The sequence below is a fragment of the Diadema antillarum genome, unplaced genomic scaffold (genome assembly GCF_040938485.1).
Source record: "Diadema antillarum isolate AM-2024a unplaced genomic scaffold, OU_Dant_1.0 seq00001648_RagTag, whole genome shotgun sequence".
Taxonomy (NCBI): Eukaryota; Metazoa; Echinodermata; class Echinoidea; order Diadematoida; family Diadematidae; genus Diadema; species Diadema antillarum.
The window spans coordinates 556,618-581,168 of record NW_027272349.1 but is presented as its reverse complement, the minus strand read 5'-3'; the positions used below and the strand labels follow the sequence as shown (position 1 = coordinate 581,168).

General features: G+C 38.2%; 1 protein-coding gene across 1 annotated transcript in view; it reads left to right on the top strand.

The window, feature by feature from the left end:
- Window positions 1-24,551, top strand: part of LOC139711325 (atos homolog protein A-like) — a 71,874-nt gene that overhangs the window by 13,731 nt on the left and 33,592 nt on the right. Inside the window, exon 2 of the mRNA XM_071623224.1 lies at window positions 16,883-17,094. Within this exon, the coding sequence (XP_071479325.1) occupies window positions 16,883-17,094 (212 nt within the window). The remainder of the gene's footprint in view (window positions 1-16,882; window positions 17,095-24,551) is intronic.

Sequence of the window (24,551 nt, the reverse complement as noted above, 5' to 3'; positions counted from 1 at the left end):
TTTTTGAATTTGAACAGTTTTCTTGAGCTTTTCATGTGCCTTGTATTATGTTCAAGGTATAATGACGTTCCTATCCCAAGCCAAAGTGCATATTGTATGTGATCTCATTTAGTAAAGAGTCTATCAGAAATGCATTTTATTGAAAGAATGAGAAATGTCAGGACATGCTAATTGTGACATCTAGATCTGCCCTTGTCAATTTTGCAGGCACGTGAAGGAATTTCACCCCGTGACTCACGGGAGATTTGTTGTACACTCCTATGGTTAAGTGACTCATTCCTCACCTGCATTTACAATGTATACAATCCATAGCACGCTGGACTGAAACTACATTGTAGAGAGTACTGGATCATTGAGCAGACCTACTCTTTTGGTAGCATGTCCTTCAAATGTAAAATGATTTTCCAGGCATGTTTATGAAACTAGAAACACCCATTGAACAAATATTTCCTATCAGCTCACCTTGGGGAGGGGGATAGAGTTGACACAGATAAGCCAACTTCTTGTTTATATATTTTTAAAAGTATATGAATAGGTCATATCCTGTGTGTCTGATAGGTGGATGGGGAGTTTGTTATTACAGCAGTAATGGTAGATCTACACTTGTACTCATGTATTTAAAGGGATGGTACAGTATTGGTGGAGATGAGAATTGGGCTTTTAACTTTTTGCGAGATACCAAGAAAACACTTATGAAATAGTACAGAGCATACCATTTTGAGGGAGGAATTCAAAGTTTATTTGATGAAGATTGGGTTTGGAATGACTGAAACATCCAAAAACAAAGTAAAACAAAGCAATCGTAATCAAAGGTGGGTCCCACACTTTGTAGAATTGCTCTGTTTTGGATATTTTCATCAAATGTTGATTTTCTCATGGAATTACATGCTCTTTCATATTTCACTAGAGGTTTCCCATTATCTCACCAAAAAATGTGAGAAACCTGAAATTAGGTTTCAACCAAAACTATATGATCCCTTTAAGTTACTTTAAAATGTATCAACAGATGAGATATTCACATGTTTGCAGAGCTTGTGGTTGTTTATGCGAGTTATAGCTTATGGCTAGATTTTACACAGCATAGTGGTGATGATAACCACCATCATACAGAAGGTGACACCCATCATATGCAAAGAATGCCGATTGAGGTCATGCATTTTCCCCTTTTGACATCTAGACATATGTATATTGTGCACGCGTGAATTGGGCCTACATTTATCCATAAGATATAGGCCTAATCTCTTCTGAGCATATCTGTGGTGCAACATTTACTTTGGAGATGCATACTATATTTCAATGCAACTGAAAGAAAATGTTGATATTTAAAGAAACCATATATTGTAATGACAGGAGCTGAACGCACATCCCTTGACTTAATCAATAAATCATTAGTGTGCAATTCATGACATGCACAATCTCATCTTCGCGTTGAATATGTTGTATGTTAGATATGAGCGTAGTGTGATTGGCTTGTAACCAAATGAATCTGCTACCTCAATAATTTTTGTGAGAAATCAGCACATAATGTATATTTCTTTGTATAGAATCATATTCTGTAAATACAGTGTTCATAGCAAAGGGTATTACGAGTACATCCAAGAACTAATATTTGTCCACAGATACAACTCTCATGACGAGGGAAATAGTGAAATTTCAGGGGTGATTCATTTCTTGACTTCATCAAGCCAGAGATAATTTGACCAAAAACTTCCCGTCCCATATTCATCAATTAGCAATTTTAATTCATACCATATGCTGAGTTAACTTTGTGGTATTTGAGAGCTTCTGTGGGTTTATTGTAGAAAAGTAATTTCCTGTATTAAAGGTTTGTAAGAGGACATTTATAATGGGGTCACAGAACCAGAACACACCTTTTCATCTGTAATAGCTTTAGAGTGATGTGGTTCACTGAAGGGGATCTGGTGCATTGGGTGAAGTCTGTTGATAAATCGTATGACCATATGATGACTTTCACACTTTTGAAGAACTGGAGTAAACATCTTTTGAAACAAATCTCATGCTAATCAAGTAATTAATTTTTTGCAAGTCATGATTGTAGACTTGAATTGCATTTCTCCAAACAAATTTCTTCAATTGCGTTTGGCCAGTTACGGTCAGGAGGTGTTCTACAGTTGGGTTTTATGATTTTTTTTAAATAAATTAAATGTGTTTGCATTTTTGATCGAAACAGATTGACCTCTGATAAACACATGAGGTTTTAGTGGTCAATCTTGTGAGGAAATGCAGTGTAGCCAAGCCTGAACTTGGAATGACTGCCAGTTCTGTGTGTTTATACAATGTATGTATACAGGATTCTTTTGCATGGAATTGTAAACCGTGTGCTTGAAAGACAACAATGCGTGTGATGACACAATCATATAGAATGTTTGCAGTTAGTGTGGTGTGTGAGAAGACTTTTCTTCGTCTGAATACCTTAACAGCATGTGGAGAAACATCTTTCAGATTTGTAACAAACATGTTCTTCTGCAAATGAGAAAGCCTTCAGCAGCACCAGTACCAAGTGGGCTTCTCCTCAAGTGATTTATTTTAAGCCACACCCTTTTTTGTACACTAGCTGAAATAACTCAGTGTGCTTTCGTTGTTGTCGAAGGATTAAAACGCAAAGTAGTTTTACTTGTATACTTCAAGGAAATGATAAAAGGAAAGTAGGAAGTGAGTATGTTTTGTCCAAGCAGTGTTTTCTTTTTCTAATGTCGTTAAAAAAGGTTCTGTTTTCCCTTTGTATCAATTGCAAACTCTCTTCTGACGGCATCAAGTTTGCCTTTCTGTTTGAGAACATTGGCATTAATTTGGTCTGTGGGTATTCTGATTAATCTGATAATATTTCTTGTCATTGTTCATTGATAGAAAAAGAATGACAGTATGCCCAACAATGAGCCTAATTGCCAAAGTGCTAGTTGAGTAAACCAGATCTTTGGAATGTGTTCAAAGTATGACACAAATATGCTTTTGCTACTAGCTTGAGCAGGCGATTAGGCAACTCTTAAGTACCTGGTACATGAAACAGGGAAAGATTGCACTGACATAATTAATTGCCATCCGAAATCTTTATGTACATAATCACTTTGCATTTAGGTATGATAATATCCTGTAGATTAAGTAGATTTTGAAGTTCTGGTTAATAGTTGTCGACCGAGTTAACAAGATATGATCTTGTGTAATCAATTAAGTAACAAGCAATAAGAGCTGCAGTTTACACCATCATTTCTGTATAGATCCCCATCCTATTCCTAAGACTCAGGACTGTTCAAAAAGTATACTGAAAAGTGCTCTATCAGATTCATTATTTGGTATTTCAATATTTTGTTATGAATGCAAGTAGATAATACTGATACTTGGATGAAGACAGCATCCAATGTTTTCATCAAGAGGACAGTAGTGCCAGTGATTGTAAAAACTGAGTGTACAGAGTACCGGTACAGTATGTGAGAAGTTCATTACCAAGAGCAACCACCAGAAATGCCAGTTCATTGGATGGGAGGAGGAGGAGGTGGGGGGGGGGGGGGGGGGGGGAGGGGGCTGGGGTTCTGGAAATGACCTAATTCAGGTGACATTTTCTGCCTTTATATTAATCTGGCCTTTCATTTCCTGGAGTTTGATTTTACAGCTGTGCAAATGATACCAGATTGTATTCATGCATGAATTTAGTTGGCACCATCATGCAGTGGGCCTAGTAATATCACGCTCCTTGGTATGGTAATATACTGCTGTGTAGACTTGCCATGCTCTACCCTGGATAAGACGAACACCCTCTTGGCCTTTCCGTACTCTCCATATCTACAGCTTTGGCAGGGCCTGTTCTCTCACCTTGTCCCCTAATAAGCATATCAACACAAAAGCCTATACAAACACCATACAGGAGCAGGCATGTGACCTAGCTGACAAGAGACTAATGAATATTCATAGAGTATACTATGGAGGATCAATAATTGTGCGGTGTACTTTTCCTGTGCCTGAAAGCCCATGGGTAGGTGACCTTCATGTATTATAGGTATTCTGTGGCTTGCCCATCCCAGCTTTTGCCAAGGCTCTGTTATCCAATCAGATGTAAACAAGGCTATTCTTTTTATACCGCTAGAGACTCTGTGCAGAGGAATGTTTGGAAATAAAGTGGGTTTTTACTGAAATGTGGAATCCTAGCATTATAAAGAACAAAACCCAGCATGAGCAAAAGATTTGACAAGGTTTAACTCAGAAACTTTGGCACAAGTTGTGTCATTGTTATGTACTCTATAGGCTGGTATTTTCTCAAGGGTTTAATTTTCACAAATTTTGTGAATCATAGTTGGATCACAAATTTCACAACACACAAGAATGTTGCCATGCATTAGGGTAACAATGCATCTTTGATAGCGACAGTGTCAGTTTGCAAAAACAACATCTCCCCAAAATGTCTGTGACCTCCTAATTTGGAAAAATATCTGTATGCAAAAATAACACTTTATACCGTACAAAGTCATATAAATATGATTTGGAAAGTACTGTCTGTCAAATAAAGCCAAGGGCATAGAGATCCTCTTTCTTTCAAGGAAAGAATTCCCAGGGTAACAGTATTACAGTTGTACAACATGCAAGAAATGACCATGTCAATGTGTATTAGACTGTATCCACACAGAAATAATGAGTTTGATTAATCATGTAGTAGCATAAGCCTCTCCCCTGAAATATGATAATATTCAAGTCACAAATACTATTTTTCCATAACTTGATCTGACATATTATATATATAGGCCTATCTTTATCATTCAGATTGAAGTAGAATGTGACTAAAACTTTGTGTCCAGGTCAGCTCGTAACGTGAGAGACACTGATATAATCCCCATTCTTATCCATGATTCTGACCTGTGTGACTGCTCTATATCAAAACATATTACAAACCTTGAAATTTCCTCAACTTGTTAATTATACCCCCGCCAAACAAAGTTTGAAGGGGGTATATAGGAATCAGCGGACGGTCGGGCGGTCGGGCGGTCGGTCCGTTGCAAATCTTGCGTCGCGAAATACTTCCTCAGTTTTCAATCGATTCCCATAAAACTTGGCACAGATGTGTGCCTTGGGTTGTAGATGTGCAAGACGTATTTTTTGACAGTACCCAAAAGTACGTTGCCATGGTAACGGCATATTATGGGCAAAAATGGGTACAAATCTTGCGTCGCGAACTCCTCCCACAGTTTTTGATCAATTTTTATGAAATTAGGTACAGATGTTCATCTGAATATGTTAATGTGCAAGACACATATTTCCGCAGTGGCAAAAAGTGCGTTGCCATGGTAACGGCATGTTATTGGTAAAATATAGGGCAAAATGCTTCATGGCAAAACTGCTTCATCAGTGTTCTTCCAATTCTCATGGAATTCATATTGAATGTTTGTCTTAGGATATAGGTCAGCATGACACATTTCTTGACAGTGACAAAAAGTATGTTGCCATGGTAACAGCTCACATATTATGAGCCAAAATGATGGAAAATTTTGTGTTGCAAACTACTTCCTCAGTTTTTGCCCAATTTCCATGAAACTTGGTACAGATGTGTGCCTTTGGTTGTAGATGTGCAAGACGCATTTTTTGACAGTACCCGAAAGTACGTTGCCATGGTAACGGCATATTAATGGCAGAAGATCAAGGAAAGATCTTGCGGATTTAACTACTTCCTCAGTTTTTTGACCAAAGCTTATGAAATGTGGCACACACCTTGATCTTGGTGGGAAGATGTGGAAGACATATTTTTCGGATGTGTCAGAAGCTGCGTTGCCATGGTAACGGCATATAAATGGCAGAAGATCAAGGAAAGATCTTGCGGATTGAACTACTTCCTCTGTATTCGACTGAAGCTCATGAAATGTGGCACACACATTGGTCTTGGTGGGAAGATGTGCAAGACATATTTTTTGGACGTGTCGGAAGCTGCGTTGCCATGGTAACGGCATATTAATGGCGGAAGATCAAGGAAAGATCTTGTGGATTGAACTACTTCCTCAGTTTTTGACAAAAGCTTATGAAATGTGGCACACACAATAGTCTTGGTGGGAAGATGTGCAAGACATATTTTTCGGACGTGTCGGAAGCTGCGTTCACATGGTAACGGCATTTAAATGGCAGAAGATCAAGGAAAGATCATTCCTTGGGTAAGACTGTCGTCACGGGGCGGGGGTATAAATCACCTTCAGTGATATTTCTAGTTTTATGTCTGACTTTAGGAAACATGTTTATATAGGCTACTACTTTGTCGGTGTGATTTTACTTTCTTTATCAAAGTCAACTACACAGCATGGAGAGGCAGTTTACTTTGAAGACACCACACTTCGCCACTGACAGGCGAGATAATGCTGACTGTTGCTGCTCTTCTGTGGGATCATATAGTTTTGGTTGAGACCTAATTTTAGGTTTCTAACATTTTTGGGTGAGATAATGAGAAACCTCTTGTGAAATATGAAAGAGCATGTCATTCTATGAGGAATTCAATGTTTATTTGATGAAAATTGGTTTTAAAATGGCTGAAATATCCAAAAAGACCTATGCAAATAAAGTGTGGGACCCACACTTTATTACGATCGCTTTATTTTACTTTGTTTTTGGATGTTTCAGTCATTCCAAACCCGAGTTTCAGTCATTCCAAACCCGATTTTCATCAAATTTAACTTTGAATTCCTCTTAAAATGGTATGCTCTGTACTACAAGTATATCATGTGTTTTTTTGGTATCTTGCAAAAAGTTTAAAGCCAAATTCTCATCTCCACCAATACTGTACCATCCCTTTAACTTTTGGTTTTTGGATGATATTGCAAAAATAATTGCTTCCATCCACTGCACTAAGTGCATGATGTTAAGAAATGCGATTGATTATGGCAAAATTTTCATATCCAGTAGTATGAAAAGAAAGAAAAGAAAACTGTATCAAAGAGTTAAAGGGAAGCAGTCCTGAGATTTTCACTGTACTGATAATTAAGAAGAGTAAAAAATATAAACTTTCACCAATTTGTATGCTTGGACATCAAAAATTGTCTCCGTACGCGATTTTTGAAAAATAATTCCTGCAAGCGATCGTGAAAGAGCCGGCAAAAAGATGCTACGTAGTGCATGCCCTACTCACCAAGTTGACAGCCGTGCCTCTAAAAACCAATTTAAGTGTTCAAATGATTAGTTGCAATTTTATCATATAATGTGAAAGTTTGTGGTTTTATAATTTCAAACAAAATATTTCAAGCTTAGATATATATAATTTACGAAAAATTAATATTGTAAACATAAATTTATATGTATTTTCAAACCAAATATACCATGAACTTGACATCAAATAGGCACGGTCGTTTTCTAGCTTCCATCCGTGTTGCATACTTCTTAGCGTAGAAACCACTCTCGCGCGCAAATCCTTACCATACCAATGTATACATACACAGTACACTCGACTCCGTCCAGTCGATTTTGGCATTCAAACCGAAGATAACCTGTGCATGAGAGAGTCGAATTCTTCAAACAAAATATTGTTTGTATCTCAATATTTCTGTAAGTAGTCAGATAATCGCCTTTCCTCGAAAAAAAAAAAAATGACGTGAGCCGGGAAGGGTAAACACAGGGGGTCGTAGGGATATGATTTCGCTCCACTTTGCCGTGCATGTCCAGTCGGCACTGGCAGCAGCTAGCTCAGTGGCACTGTACTGCAGTCCAACCCCGGCTGCAGGCCCACGGTAAATTAAACATAGCTAGCCACTTTCCTTACCTCTCTACGCTTTTTTCCCTCGGTTCTCTTCGAAGTCGATGCTCGAGGTGTTTCTGTTTTATAACTCATGTGAGCAAATGGTCAGGATTGCATCTGGTTTCAGGAGTTTTCTCGGTTTATTACCGAGGGCCACAGCCTGCCGGTCCACGTAAAAACATCGCTTCACAAATTGTCCACGCACAGGTAGGTCACAACACGATTTCGAGATTTTGTAGGCCCTAAGTTTCTTATGTTCGGCATCGTTGTACCGATATTTCCCAGCCATACAGCTCACCTTTCACGATACTTTTGTTGGTCTGGGACGGAAAAAAGGATTTTCCTGGGAAATTTTCTGCACGATTCGAGCAAAACTACTGATGTAAGATAGCCTGACCAGACGACGCTGAATGCGGTCGCCCCTGTAGTGTACTAGCAGGCCTGTGTAGAATCGTTTCTACCTACAAATATGTACACTCTGTACGTACTATAGAACATGCATGAGCGGCGACAGGTAGGGCTGCAGCTGCGCTTGAGACTGGAAAAGTGCGAAGGGCAAACCGCGTACGGGGTGCGTACGCGTATCTACCGTAGATCTATCATCTAGTTGTACCGTCCACACGTGCGAATATAATACACAATACATACACACACACACAAACACACACACACACACACACACAACGTAGAAACAATGTCAAATACGAGTCGGAGTAGCCACCGACGTCTTCATGCATCCGGGTAAACTAGGGAGCGTACGGATAACGAGCAGAACACGGCTGGGAAGAGTTGTGCATCGACGACGTATGACTCTCCGCCAAGACTTGCTCATTAGCATATTCACCATGCAGAGTCACACTTTTTCAACCAAAATGTACGAGCTTATTTGGTGATTTTAAAGTTTGTTTTTGGTGAAAGTAGTTCATTGGAGGTACCAACAACAACATATTTTTTTTAATTTCGTGAGGACTGTGTCCCTTTAACAGATTAGACTCGATCTTGTATGTTTAAAAAAAAAAGAGAGTAAAATCAGAACTCACAGTGTTATTGGAGATGGACATTTTGAGGTATATCTATTGACCCTTCATGTTATTGTTAACAGCCTGTACTTTGTGAGCATACATTTGTACTTCTGTATATATTGATTAGTCTTTAATAAGAAGAAGATATTTGCATGTTAAAACTTACTTGCAATATGCCAATAGGAAACTTACATGTGAAATTTGACATGGCTTACAGCCCTTGCTGATGCTAGCATTGGCAATAGAAAATGACACATGGTAGCTGAATTGAACCATTACAGTAGATGAAATGCCCGATATATAAAATGATATTTCATGTTTTCCACTTAATTCGAGAATAGAGATTCTCCACAGTATAGATTTGAAATAAGTAATTGATAAGTGCAAATGGATAGTGTGCACTTAGCCATATACCTACCATTATTTTGGCCTTGCCTATGTGGCAGTGCACATAGTGTGTATTCAGCACTTCTATTCTTCTATTGCTAGGTGCGTTGGGAATGTAAACACCACCTTCCTATACTTAACAGCCAGCCTGTGTTGTGAAAACACACAGAGCATGTACACACACATGCACAGAGAGCAGCCACGCATTTCAGCATGTGTTAAGACAGCTGATTGTAAGGTTCACAGGGTTATATGCAAAGTGGGAGAACCTTTGTCCAATCAGGGTGCAGTTCTCGCACAGGGCCCATGTTGTCAAGCCCTCAAATGGGCAGTGCTGGGAAGTATGATGAATATTCATGATCAAACCTTGGCACTGGCTCAGACAACTTGAAAAATAGCCTGGTGCCTGGCGAGAAGTAAGATAACAGGCTGGTATAGCCATATTTGACTGTTTTCCTTCCAAAATGTTCAGAGGAAGTAACTCCCCAACTCTCTGAGGATGTGAAAACGCTGACTCCGTTGCTACATCAGAAGGTATTTTTGCAAGTTGATGCCAGAGCATTTTTGAAAGATGGCATCATCATGCAGTCTCTATCAATGTAAGTGTCTGTCCAGTTTCATTCAATGAAACAAAAAGAAGATATTGATGATCTATCAAGTTGTTAAATAATAACATTGTGTTGTGTTTTTGTACTGCATGAGGATTTTTATCCAAATGAAGTGATCATAGTTCATTTTGCCACTAATACAATTTGTTTGCGACATCTGATAATAGTCGCATGATCAGACTATAGATCCATGTAGAGGGTACCTGCAAACTGTTGTTTACACACTTGAGCATTGTATGGTATAGTCGACATATATTGTATACCCGTTACAGTGCATTGTGTGGGCCTATGTTGTTACCTGAATGCCTTAGGGCCTGTATGGTACAGTGGGTTTGGAAACTTGTTGGTGTTAAAAGCTGAATATTGACATGTTGTGTACATGCAAATAGAATCAATACATGTGATTCTTGGTAATGTGCACATTTTAGTCGATAGGCTATCATATCAGTATGATATACTCATGGGTCCTATATGTACATGTAGCATGTTTGACTTCACTGTAATGCTTGCAAATCATACTTTCTGTATTGTACCATATTGTAGGCCTATGTGAGATATTTATGGAGTGCAGTTTGGAGGGGTTTCCCTGGAATCATAGGCATACCAAAACATATGTTGCTCATGTAGGCCTGGGCCTGTTCCATGTATGTAGGCATGTAATGAATCTCATTAGGGCTTTATATTGCCTGAAAACTTCAGGTCTGGTAGTGAACATGCTTGCTTTCTCCAATGGAGTGAAAGTACAAAGTGTAGACTTGCATAATGTTGTGGTCTTATAGCCAATGCTTTACATTTTCCTATTAAAAAAAAAAAAAAAAACACCCTACAAAAATCTGACAATGGTCACAGCTCATTGAGTGCATGGGGACATGTTCACCATATGTTATGCACTATATATGCCTCAAAAGTGTTGTTGCTGCTGCTGCTGCTGCTGCTGCTGATATTTGTATCATTAATATTATTATTATGGTCAGAATATGCATAGGGCTAGCACATTTTAGGAGAAATGAAACATCAGTACATTAATGTAATCTGTAACATACCGGTACATGTATTAACATTTCCTTGTCGACTGAGAAAGGCAATGCTCTTGCAAAATGAAAGAAAAGAACATAACTTTGACCTTTTTGTGTTACCAAGCAAATAAAGACAGATGCTTTAAAATAGGCATGCAACCAAAACTGAACATTGAGAGCATTTAACTCCTCTTTTAGCATATTATATCGAATTGGCAACCTGTTTGAATACAATGTCAGTGCTATTTTGAGGTTATGGTATTGAAAGGATGAGGCCTATATGTTTGGTATGATTGCATGTGAGATAATTACAGTATATGAACAGGAACTTTTAATAATGGTAATGTGTCCGGACATACTCTTACATCTGGTTTCAGTTTTTTTTTTCCTCGCATATTGGCATTCAGTTTGTTTTTTCCTTCTGCAATTGCATGCATCAGCAAGTTCACATGAAATTATGTACTATGCATGATCAGCCAGGTGGAGCTAATGTTAAACAGATTTTCTCTAATTAGGTATACGTGACCAAAATTGCCTTGAGTCTAGTGCATGTTTTAGATGTCCTCACCAAATGATCAAGTGCCTAGAGATGGCTGTTTTGACTCTAAACCATAAATTGTCAATAGCGCTTTGGCTTAGCAGCTATAAATTGCCTTCTTTTCTAGATAGGTATATGTACCAGTCACACAATGTCATCCTCCTTAGTGAGTTGTTTATGGGGGCATTATAGGCCTTAACTGATGAGTTAATCTTATTTGTCTAGATTACAACTGGAACTTATATAAAATGAAAGAAAAATTATTAAAAAAAGAAAGAATTTCTTGCCATCTACAGTAGTTCTGTCACTGCAGGTCATTGCGTTAATAATGTTAGAGATTATTTTAGATTGCTTTATTGATGTACTGGTACTGCAGGTACCTGTGGTATGCCTGCTACCATACTGTACCAATATCCATGTAACTTGCCTTGATCATAGTTGATGATTACAGGTTTTCTGCCTGCCTTCATGTTCAGAAGAAAAACATATCAACACAAAGTGCACAGTCATGCAACATCTACTGTAGAGCATTCACTGCAATACTCGTCACAGCTTCTCCTCCAGTTACATGTACAATAATAGGCCCTATACACAATAATTCCCACTTAGCATCATTTGAGTGCATGCATGGTTGAGAGGGTGAACGTGTTGTCTGTAACGATGTCAATCACAAATTCAGTGGAGAAGGTTAATTGATTGCACGCGACCTTCTTTCCCTCAAGCTGCATTTCGTTTTCTTTTTCCCCTCCTATGCTTTAGAGACCAGGCTTGTCCAAGCTACAGTGTAGCTGGCCTGGATGATCAAATGTAACCCAGCAGTGACAGTAAAAGTAAGACATGATTGGTGTGCATTCACAGTGCATGCAACATATACTGCTGGCTGGAACTGTCTTGATGCTAGATCCTCCCTCAAATATTTTGCTGAAACGCACTGTTCTTGTCTGGCCTTCGACCTTTGAGATTGCCTTGTCATCCATTCAGAGGCAGAGAGATCAGCTGTCTTCATGGACATTGGCAGCTGCAGCTCCAAGAAACTATTGACTCCAGCAAGACCCCGAAACCATTGTCATTGTAATCTTACCGCTATTATAGGACTACTGGTTTTCTTTTTATTTTGCGACTCCGTTCTTGAGGACTCCTGTGGTGTTTGTCTCTCTGTCCTTGGGAACTCATGGTCTTTTGTCCCCCTTTCCCTGAGCCATTATACATATGTACATTCACCTTTTGACTCCAAATCATTCTTTCATTTCACACTAACTGCCATGAGACATTCAATATGTCATTGGCAGGAGCACGAAATGAAACCCAGAGAATTTTCTTGATAGTCTTTAGATACAATAAGAATGAATACTAACTGTGCATTTGCTGTGTGAAGTACGCTTGTAGGTTTCAAATGAACTATGTTACACACAGAATCAATGGGGAGAACAAACACACAAATCTGCTGCATTGAAAACGGTTATCTTACTATTTTGTCTTTAATCCTTCCAGTGCAATGGAAATCATGCGCTCTGTCATGTGAGCGTAGGCCGTAGCTCATGAATACACACCATCATTTTGACATGGCGATTGCCTACGTAGCTACTCCCATTTATATTGCTACTGTAACTATTTTTGTTTAGGAAGGATTTTTTTTTTGTCTGCTTTGTGAAGGACATGAAATATTAATGTACAGTAGTGTGGAGATGTATGGCGTGTGGTATGTTTTGTCTTTTTTCGTAAAGTGAACTGATTGCATTGTTCAAAGCAAAAAAAGCAAGTACTGTAAATATTAATTGTATTTGTCAGGCTGTGGATGTTCAGTCAGCCGTAGACTTTGGTTTCGTAGTAGTCTCTGCCCACGAGCTGTTCGGCATGAAAACAAGCAAATGTATGTGGAAAGGTGTAGTATCCCCTGGGTCATCTTGCTGTGCAGCAGCATAATACATTGTGCATGTATGTATAGAGAGGGGCACGCAGCCCTGTAGAAGCCTCGTCCATTATGTTCAGTTGTTGGATTGATGACCTTAGCCTGTGTAGATTAAAGCTTGCCACAATGACCTCCCACTTATGAACATAACAGGCATTCAGTTTGCTGGCTCGAACGCGTTGATCAACAAATTGTGGGCACATCATAACATCTCTGTGTGTCAGTGAAATACACTGTATGGTGCTGAATGAAGCTGGAGTTTTGATGTAATGCACAGCTTTATGCTTTTATAGTGTACGATGGTGCCATTTTCCTATGTTGCAAATTTCCATTTGCATATCTGCCAGCTGCTACCTGCAGCCTGGAAATCTATTCGATGCAGGTACAGAGCCAGCAGTTAGACATTAATTGTAGACATGCTTCATCATCAGTTAAAGGCTTGACATGAACTCAGGGCACAAGGAAAATACTAAAGGGTTTGATCATTAAAGATATCCAGGTTCTTACGATAAGGTAGATAAGGATATGACCTTTTTTTTTCCTTTTTTTTTTTTAAGGGAGATGTGTGAATAGACTATTTATGCTTGGTAATGAAGTGCTATGTCCTGCTATTAAAGACGTCTTCCTCCCACACATCACAATGCAGTATTTCCTGCACATTCTTGTCAGTGAAGTCACACTTCCTCCACGGTGTGCAAACAACCTGCTGTGTTTTTGCCAGAGCAGTGACTCTACCATGCAGAGTTTAATGCTGACAGATCCAAATCCAGGCTCTCAGAATCACAGAGATATGGTGCATGTTGAGAGCATGTGATATAGGCCTACAGGTAGTCAAATCACGGACATTTTCATCCTTTGGGCATTTTTCCTATCACAGAATATGATTTTTGCAGCCAGACCAGAGGAAAGTTTAGGTTTGACCACACATTGTGTAGGCCTCAGATAAGTGGGGAATATATTGGTGAATGAATTTTTTCTGTGTTCTTTGTCAGGTGTCTATGCTTTTGTTCAAACTTTTTTGTGGAGTAGCTGCAAGTGATGTCTGTTAGAGAAAAATAGTGAAAGTGAAATGCAGCCATTGCACAAGGTATTTTGTCATGATGACATGTGTTCAGAGAGTTATAGTGCTGTTGACAGTCTGGTCATTCTCCAGATTTCTATTTATTGCAGGCCTATAAATCATGCACCATTTGACAAGCAGTGATTATAGACAAAGTCATATAACATGTTCTATAAAGCTTCCTCCCTCAACTTAAACTAAGTTAAAACGTCATAAGTCTGACATTAAACTTGTTGTTATAATTCATTCATATTTTGCTTGATTTTTTTAAAAATTAAAAACATACAGCTTGTGTAATTTTCCATAGGGTGAGATACACTGTATCTTTGACAAAATCTTGAAAGTTGTGTGTTTTTTTTTTTGTTTTTTTTTTTGTTTTTTTGGGGGGGGGGTCATCTACAGATAGACACAAAAGGAAGTTTGAGGTTAATTCTTGTAGAATTTATGTGATTCTTACATATATTCAAGTAAGTAGATATTGGGCAATGGTGAAAGTGCATGACAGTAGACCTGGTCATGTGGTCACTAAATATAGCTTACTGCTATAATTTACACCAGCTTGTGGTGGATTTTAAAGTGCAATTCCGTATTAAATCTTATAGTCACTTCTGACAAGCCTCTACATTGTCATAAAAAAAATATCATCATGATGTCGGATTTGGTTATATTATAGTAGTCAAAGTTTACCTCAATAGTCAAAGTACTACATGTATCAAGGTACCTGTAAAGTCAAGCAGTGGGAAATAACTATTCTTGAATTCTCTTTCATGATATCATGGAATAATCTAGGTGTCTTCCTGTTAGCCTGATGACTGTAAAGTGAAGTTTTAGTCGTTGGTATTATGTATAAAGCCAAGATCCTTCATCTTCTCTGAGCATGAGCGAAGGCTGTCACTTTATAACTCAGGTAGCCTTGACTCCAGACTTGTGCTCTTACTGATACAGTATGAGGCAGCCTCAGTGGAGTACAAAACACTTCGATGGACCTCATCCTGCTCATAAGCACAAAATCAGTGTGCTATCATACAAGGCTTTGATCACTCTCGGGCAATCTATCATATTTATGTCAGTGATTTATTTGTGCTACCGGTACCTCTTGATAAACTGTGAAAAACATGTGTCTCTGAGCTAGACTAACATTAATGAAGAATCAGCAACAATACCACTAGAATTTCCCATTGGGCTCTTTGCTATGGGGCGGAGCTTCCTGATAAAAGTGCCTGGGTAAAATCTCTCTGTCCACATTAACTTGCAATTAAGGTGAGATAAAGCAGCTCTCTCCTACTGTGGGAATGATGCATTTCAAGCATAATATGATAGAACGCCAGTGTGAGGTCAAATGGAAATGGATGAATTTCCTTCTTTGTCTCCCTTAGTCTACTATTCAAGCCATGTGCTTATTTTCGTCTTTACAGCGAGTTGATGTGACAGCTGTAGAGATTGATGCTCGTCCTGACGTGTCAAATGCTCTGCATAACATGTCCAAAAACCTTGATACAAACTGTGTATATTACAGTGAGTACTGTAAAAGTGGAAATTTTTGCAGTGACCAGAAACCAGCATGAAAATGAAAAAATGCAAATATTCTTACATTTCATATGTTCCACGAATAAATGTTTTGATTCTGCGTAATTAAACACATGCAGAATTCATCTTACCCAGCCGAGCATGAAAAATTACTCACGCAAACCTAACCACTTTCACAGGATATGATATCATAAAGAAGGGATAGATGCTAAATTACAATCATTCCTTATTCCATGACTGTTAGGCAAGGCTGATATTACACAGTTTGATGTGTTTTTGTATCTTGTATTTAACATAACACCAAACTCATCAACCAGAACTTTACCATCTGATTGTCTATTTGTAGGCAGTGATTTTACAAGTCAGCTATATTTAATTCCTGGATTATTTCCTATGAGGTCACAATATTAAGTACGAGTTCTTCCTCTACACAGATGAACATGAAGTTCCAGTGAATATCACAATTCTAGCAAATATTATAATTTGGAACTCTGCCTCATGGACTCCTGTCTTGTCCTCAAGACTAAGGTGTAAACCGCCCTTCCTCATTTCTCTTCCCCTCTCATGTGGAAAGGGGAGGGGGAACTTCACGTGACAAAATTATTGATTATGTTAGTGCTTTAATGCTAAATAAGGCCTTGTTGATTAAATCATGCAAAGGTATAGTCAAATTTCCATTTCTATACCTAACTTCCAGTAGCATAGCTGACTCTATTGCGATGTTACACAATAAAATGTAAAGAAAAGAACTCTTTGAAGGGGCTACAAGTACAAGCTTCTCTTGTGTTTTTAAAGCCAAATAGTTGAATGTAACCCAGAATTCCATCTCATGAGAAAGTTTAAGAGGAAGCTAAGGGTTTACCTTGAACACATGATGTAGAGCAAGAAAAACAGCACAGGAGGCATCAGTTGTATGGGATTCCCTGAGCTGTGTATATTGTTCTTTGAGCATACAGTGTATATGCTGCTTTGTGAGTTGATGCACTGTAAATTCTTCCTCTTGCTTGTTCTTGTCATTATTTGTGGTGTTTGCAGGTGTGAGATAAGATATTCACTCTGATTTTTGCTCCTCTTTTTCATTCACTTTTTTCTTTTCTGCAGATTTCATGAACAAGGCCGGGAGGGGGGAGGTACCGCTGGATGAGGAGAGCACAGACTGGGAATGGCTCCCCGCCCAGCTCTGTGCCGAGCTCGCCCTGCTCATCCTGGAGGGGAGGAAGCCGGAACAGTCAGTCAAGGGTCGCACCGAGGGTGAGCACTGCCCGCCGGCCAGGGGCACGTCCAAGCACCAGTGCTGTCCTGAGAAAGAGTCGGTAAGGACACCCCACTTCTTTTGGGCTGCAAACTATGTGAACTGGAGACAGATACATGCATTTCTGAACTTGCTAGATTGCAATGCACCAAAAGCTTATAACCAGTGTTAACAAAAGGAATACATGTTTAAACAATGATTCTGCTATAAAGCATTTTATGTTGGAAGCATTAACATCAGAAGGTCACACTGAATGCTTTTAAAACAATGACATACACTGTAGGTTATCAAGCTGACATGAAAACTTTTGTATGTATGTAAATCATCCCACTTCTTTTTTTGGGGGGTGGGGGGGGGGTGGGGGAGAGGAGGGAGATAATAAAAACTAGCTAGGAATTCTGTAACATTTCAGGAAGGGCAACTTGAATAGAGATGGAACATGATGGAAACTATCTACCTGTACAATGTGATAAGCATTGATATAATTGTGACTTTTTCATTAGTAGGACAAAAAAAGAAGTCAACTTAATGCAATAATGCCACTGGAAGATGCTTCCTTGAATGTAAAGGGCAAAAAAAAAAAAAAAAAAAACACTTTGTGAAAGTGACTGGTGAATTAGGCACAACATTTAATGGTCATATTTACTTAACTCATGATACATGTAACAACAGCAGAAGTCAGTTGAATTGGAGTGCATTGCAATTATTTGTGCTTATTAGCTGTACATATAGCAGTTGTCATGTGTGAACAATTGAATTAGGGGAGCTTGAGACAGAGGACACGTGTGCTTCCCTAAAACGAAGTGTTAAAAAAAAATGAAAGTGTTGCAGGGTTCTACTCATACCTTGCAATCATGTAAAAGAAACACTGTGCATAAAAGATACATGAAAATATTTTAAAAAAAACATTGCCCATAGAGACTGAAAGTATAATGATCAGATTACAACAAACAAAAAGTGACAGAATTAAAGAGACCAAAGAAGAGTTCTTCAGAATTCTGTGAGTTCACAATTTTTTTTATAGGCATATGGAACAACGATAAGAACATGAATTTCAGCCGTAGGTTGGTGTGTTGATCAATTGCTGTTTTCATTGTGTAAAAAGTGCTTTGCTTGCAGCATTCACACATCTCAATTCAGTATCACAATGTAGCAATGATAACTGAGAACTCGGAGCATGACTTTGAATATATTAGTGAGATACAATGGTATGGATATGAGATAGGAGAGTGTAGAGGGTTTTGTCATCAAAATGCCATTGACACAACAATGTTAGACTACATTGTGATGTCATGAACAATGTCCCAGTGGAAGGTATTGATAATCATAATCATTAGAAGTTTGTAGTTAATTTGGAGAAATGGGCCAAAAAAGAAGAAAGTTTATGGATGGACCATTACCCTATATTGAGCGTTCACAGGCATGGATACAGTATTTCAAACATTCTCATGTATTACATCATCTGTGAACCATGTGACGATGGGTGATGTTTGTAATCCCAAATAGTCGATCCAAAAATGAAATTAGTTTTGTTATACTGAAAATGAAATAAGGTCTGTTAATTATATTGCAAAAATAATCAAAAGGTGTATACTAACAAACCTTCAGAATTACGAACCTTTTATATTTTTGGATTAGTGAACCTTTGGAATAATTAACCTATTTACAGTTTGGGATTAACAAACCGTCAGAATAAAGAACCTTATTCTATTTTCGGAATTAAGGACCTTCAGAATAACAAACCTGTGGAACAACAAACTACATGTATAACTGTAACGATGTGGACACACAAAACCTTCTGACGTGTTGGTCATGCAACTGCAGATGGGTAAATGGCCCTAACCTTCATGCCCTACATACAGCTAATTCTGTCCTTCGTACCTTTGCTGCTTCAGTTGCACGTACTTGTACGTGGAAATTTTATTGACAATATAGAGGGGATTCATAGTCTTTTTAGAGGATATATTTGTGGTATTGATGCTGCTGCTTTACCATCAACTTTGAATAGGGGCATTGTAGCTTGAGGTGAGAGTTTGAGAGGTGAGCCATTTTCCCTCCCCATTCAACTGGAGCCACATTTGTGGGGGAAGAGAAGGCATACTGCATGGTGCATGATGTTGCATACATCAATGCCCTGTTATATCTGCAATGACTCCACATCCAAGGCAGACGGTGTCACAATGTGTATTCACAGAACTAGGCCTCCTGTCACACAAGGCTGACGTTAGATGTAACCGTAAACCAAGGGTGGGGGGGGGGGGGGAGGAGGGGAGGGGAGGGGGTGCCCCACTGAGTGGGTAGTTTATCATTAATGCAATGAAATGCTGGAAAAGCAAAATGTTTGATTAATTCCAGGCAAATATGAGGAAAGTTATTCCTGTCATTCAGCAGACAGCTGTACTATTCAATCAGCGCCTTGAAATAGCCACGTTCATGACGTTACTGTGACATCACCGTGACGTTGTTTGGTTCATGTGTGAAATGTCACCGATAATATGTTTTCTCTTTTTTATTGTGCTGCCAGAGGTGTAATACCAGCATATGTTATGATCTTACTTTTATGCACGTATCCTCCAAGAAAAAGGTAGTCAATTTCTATATGATGTTATCTGCTACGAATCTCAATGCAATATTGTCAAATGCTTTGAACTTATTTCCCAAGACCACTTGAGCTTATTGTATTTTCATGTACAGATATTTTTGCTAATGAGGAGGTCACAGACATTTTTGCGAGATGTTGTTTACACGCTTTGACACTGAGGTATATTTTAAGTGTGGTGTGAGTTTACCAAGTAATGAGGTCTACGTCGTGTTCATGTATTTTCCCACTATAGAGCCATTACAGTGTACATGTAATGTACATTCATAGAAACTACTGGTGTGGTAGTACACACACATTTATACACATAGCATGCAATCTCAGCAACCAAGATCTTGTACTTAAGGTTTATTGATTGAAGAGGGATGCATGTATATTGGTAACATGTGACATACTCAGCAACCATGGCCATGGTTTTGCCCCACCTCAGAAATGAGCATGTTGATATTTTAGTGCTGCAAATTTGCAAATGCAATCAAGATTAGGTGATGGTGATATTTTTACATGTTTATAAATTTGCTGTCCAACGGTGATTCGCAAAATTTGCAATAATTAAACCCTCGTGAAAATAACAGCTTGTACAATATTATTAGTTAGTTTCTTTACCAATTTCACAGAAATCATACTTAAGTTGTATTTTAGTCTTTTGTGCAATGCACAACACAGAAAAAAATTAGGAATCCTCAACATGTAACATACTTTGCTGGTTTCAACAGAATGCCACATTTTATGGTGATGACATAGGAAAGGCAAAACTTTCCATGTCTGCACCTGAGAAGGCAAAACTTTTTTTTGCTCTGACATTATAAATTTTGTATGAGATTCAACTTTCCATCAAACATAGATTCTCTGAAATAAATAATTTAACAGAAATTAGATTTACAGTGACAGCTAGAGTTGTTGGTCACTTTCTAGATCAGAAAATTTTTGTATTACTACTAAGTTTCAGTTAATGCAAATCTAGGTTGTTGTTGTTGTTTTTTTCATAAAACAGGTGTATTCAGGGCCATGCTGTATTAAACTGATAGAACAATTTTTCAAAGGAGAACTCGCGACATGGTATTTTCCCGGCATATCGTTTATTGTGCGTTACCACCTGGTCATTAGCAAATGTACAGTATATGTAGTTTTAAAGAGACAGAGTTTGCTTCAAGTTACTCTTTCTGAATTAGGTTAATGGCAAGGGTCACGACTTTAATAGTAGGCTGTCAGCCAGCTATGCATAGCAATTGTATCAAATTCATTTGCTATCCTGACTCTAATTACCTGACATATGTTGGGGGAGTATACACGGCTTCAGCTCCTGGGGAATCATAGTGGGGATTATCGCTCTTGACAGAATTACAAGTACGTTTCCTCCAGCTGTCCAGGAATAGATTCGGTGTCACGTCAAACAGCAGGGCTCGCGTGAATAAGCGGGTTGGTTGTACAGATTGGCAAGTCATGCATTTAATGCGTCCCACAATCTTGTGAGTTGATGCTGTGCCATTATAAAATGTCTCTGAAGATTGACCTGTAATGCTCTTTTATATGCTGCAAAGCCATTTGTTGTCCCATAATTTTCTGCATCATACATTGAATTAAAAGCTTCAGAGATGTTCAATATCCTGGGATGGATGTTGCAAGTCTTTTAATCGGTGGCATCATTTGACTGATATTTACCTCAAAAGGAAAGAAAAGAAGATATGAAATAAGTCGATCCTGCTGAATTGGGATGGGCGGGATGATCAGCTCCCTTCCTTTTGAAGTTTATCTTGGGTCAGCATGAGGCCATGTTAGATCCGACCCATATTGAAGCAAGTACTGGTGGTACACTGTATGTGTGCATGCCATATTACCCAATTGATTGTCACATGCTCCTATTATCTCAATAAAAGTTAACACGATATTAGAAAAAGCCTACAAATTAATAAGATTCACATAAAAATACTGTGACATCTTCCAAAAGCAACTTAAGGAATTCTTACTTATTGCAATTTGATATGAAGATAGATTTTGATGATAGGGTCTGCTGAGTAACTTCACATCCCATGAAGTTAAATCTGTATACTGAATCATTAAAGTGAATACATTTTGGTTGTGAAAGACAAAGTAATTTTAAAATACATAGTCAAAAATAGAGTAAAACACTTTCAATGAACCCTATCTAAAATCTTACTCCATAGTTATACAGCTGCAATGAACTTGTCTAGTGTGTAATTTTAAAGTGAATTTTGAGACCAGTCACCGCTTGTTCACTGCCTGTGCCAGACCATTACGTACACTGTTGTCATGGAAACCAAATGCGTTGCCAGCCATTATAAAAGACACTGTCCATTCACTTTGGAGCCTGAAATGTCCTTCTCACACTCCTTCCTTTCTTTAGACAATTGTATTATGGTACAATAAAGTATTGTGTACCGTCTCACAGAATTTGATATAAATAAAGCATAATTTAATGTGTGTACTCTTGAAAAAAAAATACAATAAAAGAGTCATCCTTTTTTATCTATTCTCATCACTTTCATCAGACACTTTTGTCAATTCTTTTTTTTCTAGTTAGAAAACATACAAGTAGAATGAACCACTCTTAAATTTCAGACTCATTTATCCAGTTGAAAAGGATGAATAATATTGTTGCGGGCATGTATAAATATGGTGTAACATATCGAGGATATCTTGAATGCATGGTGTGAATAGCATTCACAGATGTTCCACATCAAACCAAGATAATATGATGTCATCATCAGTAATTGAATTGAGGATGAGAAGGCATGTGAAAGATTCAGTGGTAAAGATATCAATTGGGACTCATGGGAGATGTATGGCTGCCTCCAATTCACTGCAGCAGCATTATAGGTACTCTGTTCCCCTTCGATTCATATTATCATGCCATTATCTGTCACCAGTATATTTACATGTAGCATTCCTAAACCTCTGTACACTCAGCTGTCACATGTAGATGTAGAGTTAGTATTGGATCAAGGCTTTTCTTCTGATATTTTTTTTCTTGCTGTGCTAATTCTTACATGAGAACGTTATAAACTCGTACTCAGTGAACTTCAGATGAGTGCTCTATATCAATTTCCAAACAAGAAGAATAAAGACTTCATGTGAACACTGGATAAAAGAAATAAAAACATGTAGATTAACATTTGATGTCACAGAGAACATCACTGTAGTTTACAACCACATTACTGAAAAAGTAGATATTTTTGTGCGAGTAATTTTTCGCGCTCAGCTGGGGAGGATAAAAATCATGTGTTTTTAATTCCTCGGAATCAGGACATTGATTACTAGAACATATGGCATGCAAAAATATTTGCATGCTTTTATTTACGTGCTAGCTTCTGGTTGCATGAAATTTGTACAAATTTCTACTTTTGCACGAGTTACATAAGATATCAATGGAGTGTAAAAAACATTTCATCAGGAAATGAGAGGGGATTACATCGTTTATTAACTCCTTTGAATTAAACAAAAAAAAATTGCCAAGCTTGCATGCTTTATAATGGATAAGTACTGGTAGATGTTTAACATTGACTGATGCGGCGGGCTTTTTTCGTTCTCTCCCATATTTGTTGTGTGTAAAGGGGTAGTCACATCATGCACAGCCATATCACGTAGACCTATTCAGAGTGGGCTCTATAATACATCCGTAACATTTGAAAGTGCTTGCCCATTGAATAGATGGAAGAGTATATTACATCACAATCTCATCTCTTAGCCGAAGTGCAACATTTATCTCAGGACTGTACAGTTGCAGAATATAATCTGTTCATGTTCACATACTTGAGTACATGGATGAGAATGAGGCAGTTGCAGATCAGGTGCCCTGGGTAATCTGATGCTTTCAATCTTTAAAAGCCATTATGCAAACATAAATGCACATACTCCAAAGTTTATTGTGAATGATAATGATAATAATAATAATAAAGAAAAAAACTGCTTACCAAAACTTAAGCTCTGCAAACCAGGGAGAGCGAAGAAGACAAAAAAAAAAATATTTATATTTGCAGTTCTGGTTCTGGGTGCGTAGTTTGAGAATATTTTTGTTAACCACCACTTTCATCTCTGTTATCTGGTCTTCAACAGTGCCATGATGCACCCATTTTAGTAGAAAACCTTTTCACCAACATTCTACATTAAAGGCCTGAAATTGTCTGCAAATTGAATACTGCAGGCAATCACTGAGACAGACAAGATGATTCTCCAGCAAGGGAAGCATGAATTATTTCTGACGATGGGGAAGCCTTGATTACTAGGTAATTTTGACTTGCTTCGAATGAATGAAATAGAAGAAATTGTTATCATATGACATGATTATGAGTGAATTACACTCGGTCGCTGGCAGCAATTATCTCCAGCTTCCCAATCATGAAACGCATTACGCTCTGATTGCCAGGAAATTTCAGTACAGTCGTCCCCACTGGATTGAGACACATTTCTTTTTTGGATCAAAGATAGACATCATAGACTACTCTCTCTCATAGCAGAGGAGATACTATACTGAGAGGCAATGCACAAAGACAACATGGGTGTCTGTTGCTCACTGTTTAACTCAGTCAATACTGGTGGCAATAGTGTACAGTATATTGTGAATGGTAAGAACCGGTTCTGAGAGAGTTAAATCTACTTCAAGCTGTTATGTTAGATCAGTATCGCTACATATGCTGTAGAGAATATTTAAAAAGGCAGCTATGGCAGTGATAGTATTGTTGTTGTGATTCACAATCATGGAGATAGATTCCCCTGGACAAGAGGATTTGGTTGAGTTTCAAGTGTCTGTCACAGATTACTAATAGGACAGGGCAATATTCTCTAAACCCTTATCACTATCATCCCAAGCACTTCAGCCTGACCTTGTGCTTTCTTCCATTTTCTCCTCACATTTGTCCCAAATACTCTGGGTGCAAGTTATTGGTGTGTTCGTCTTTAAA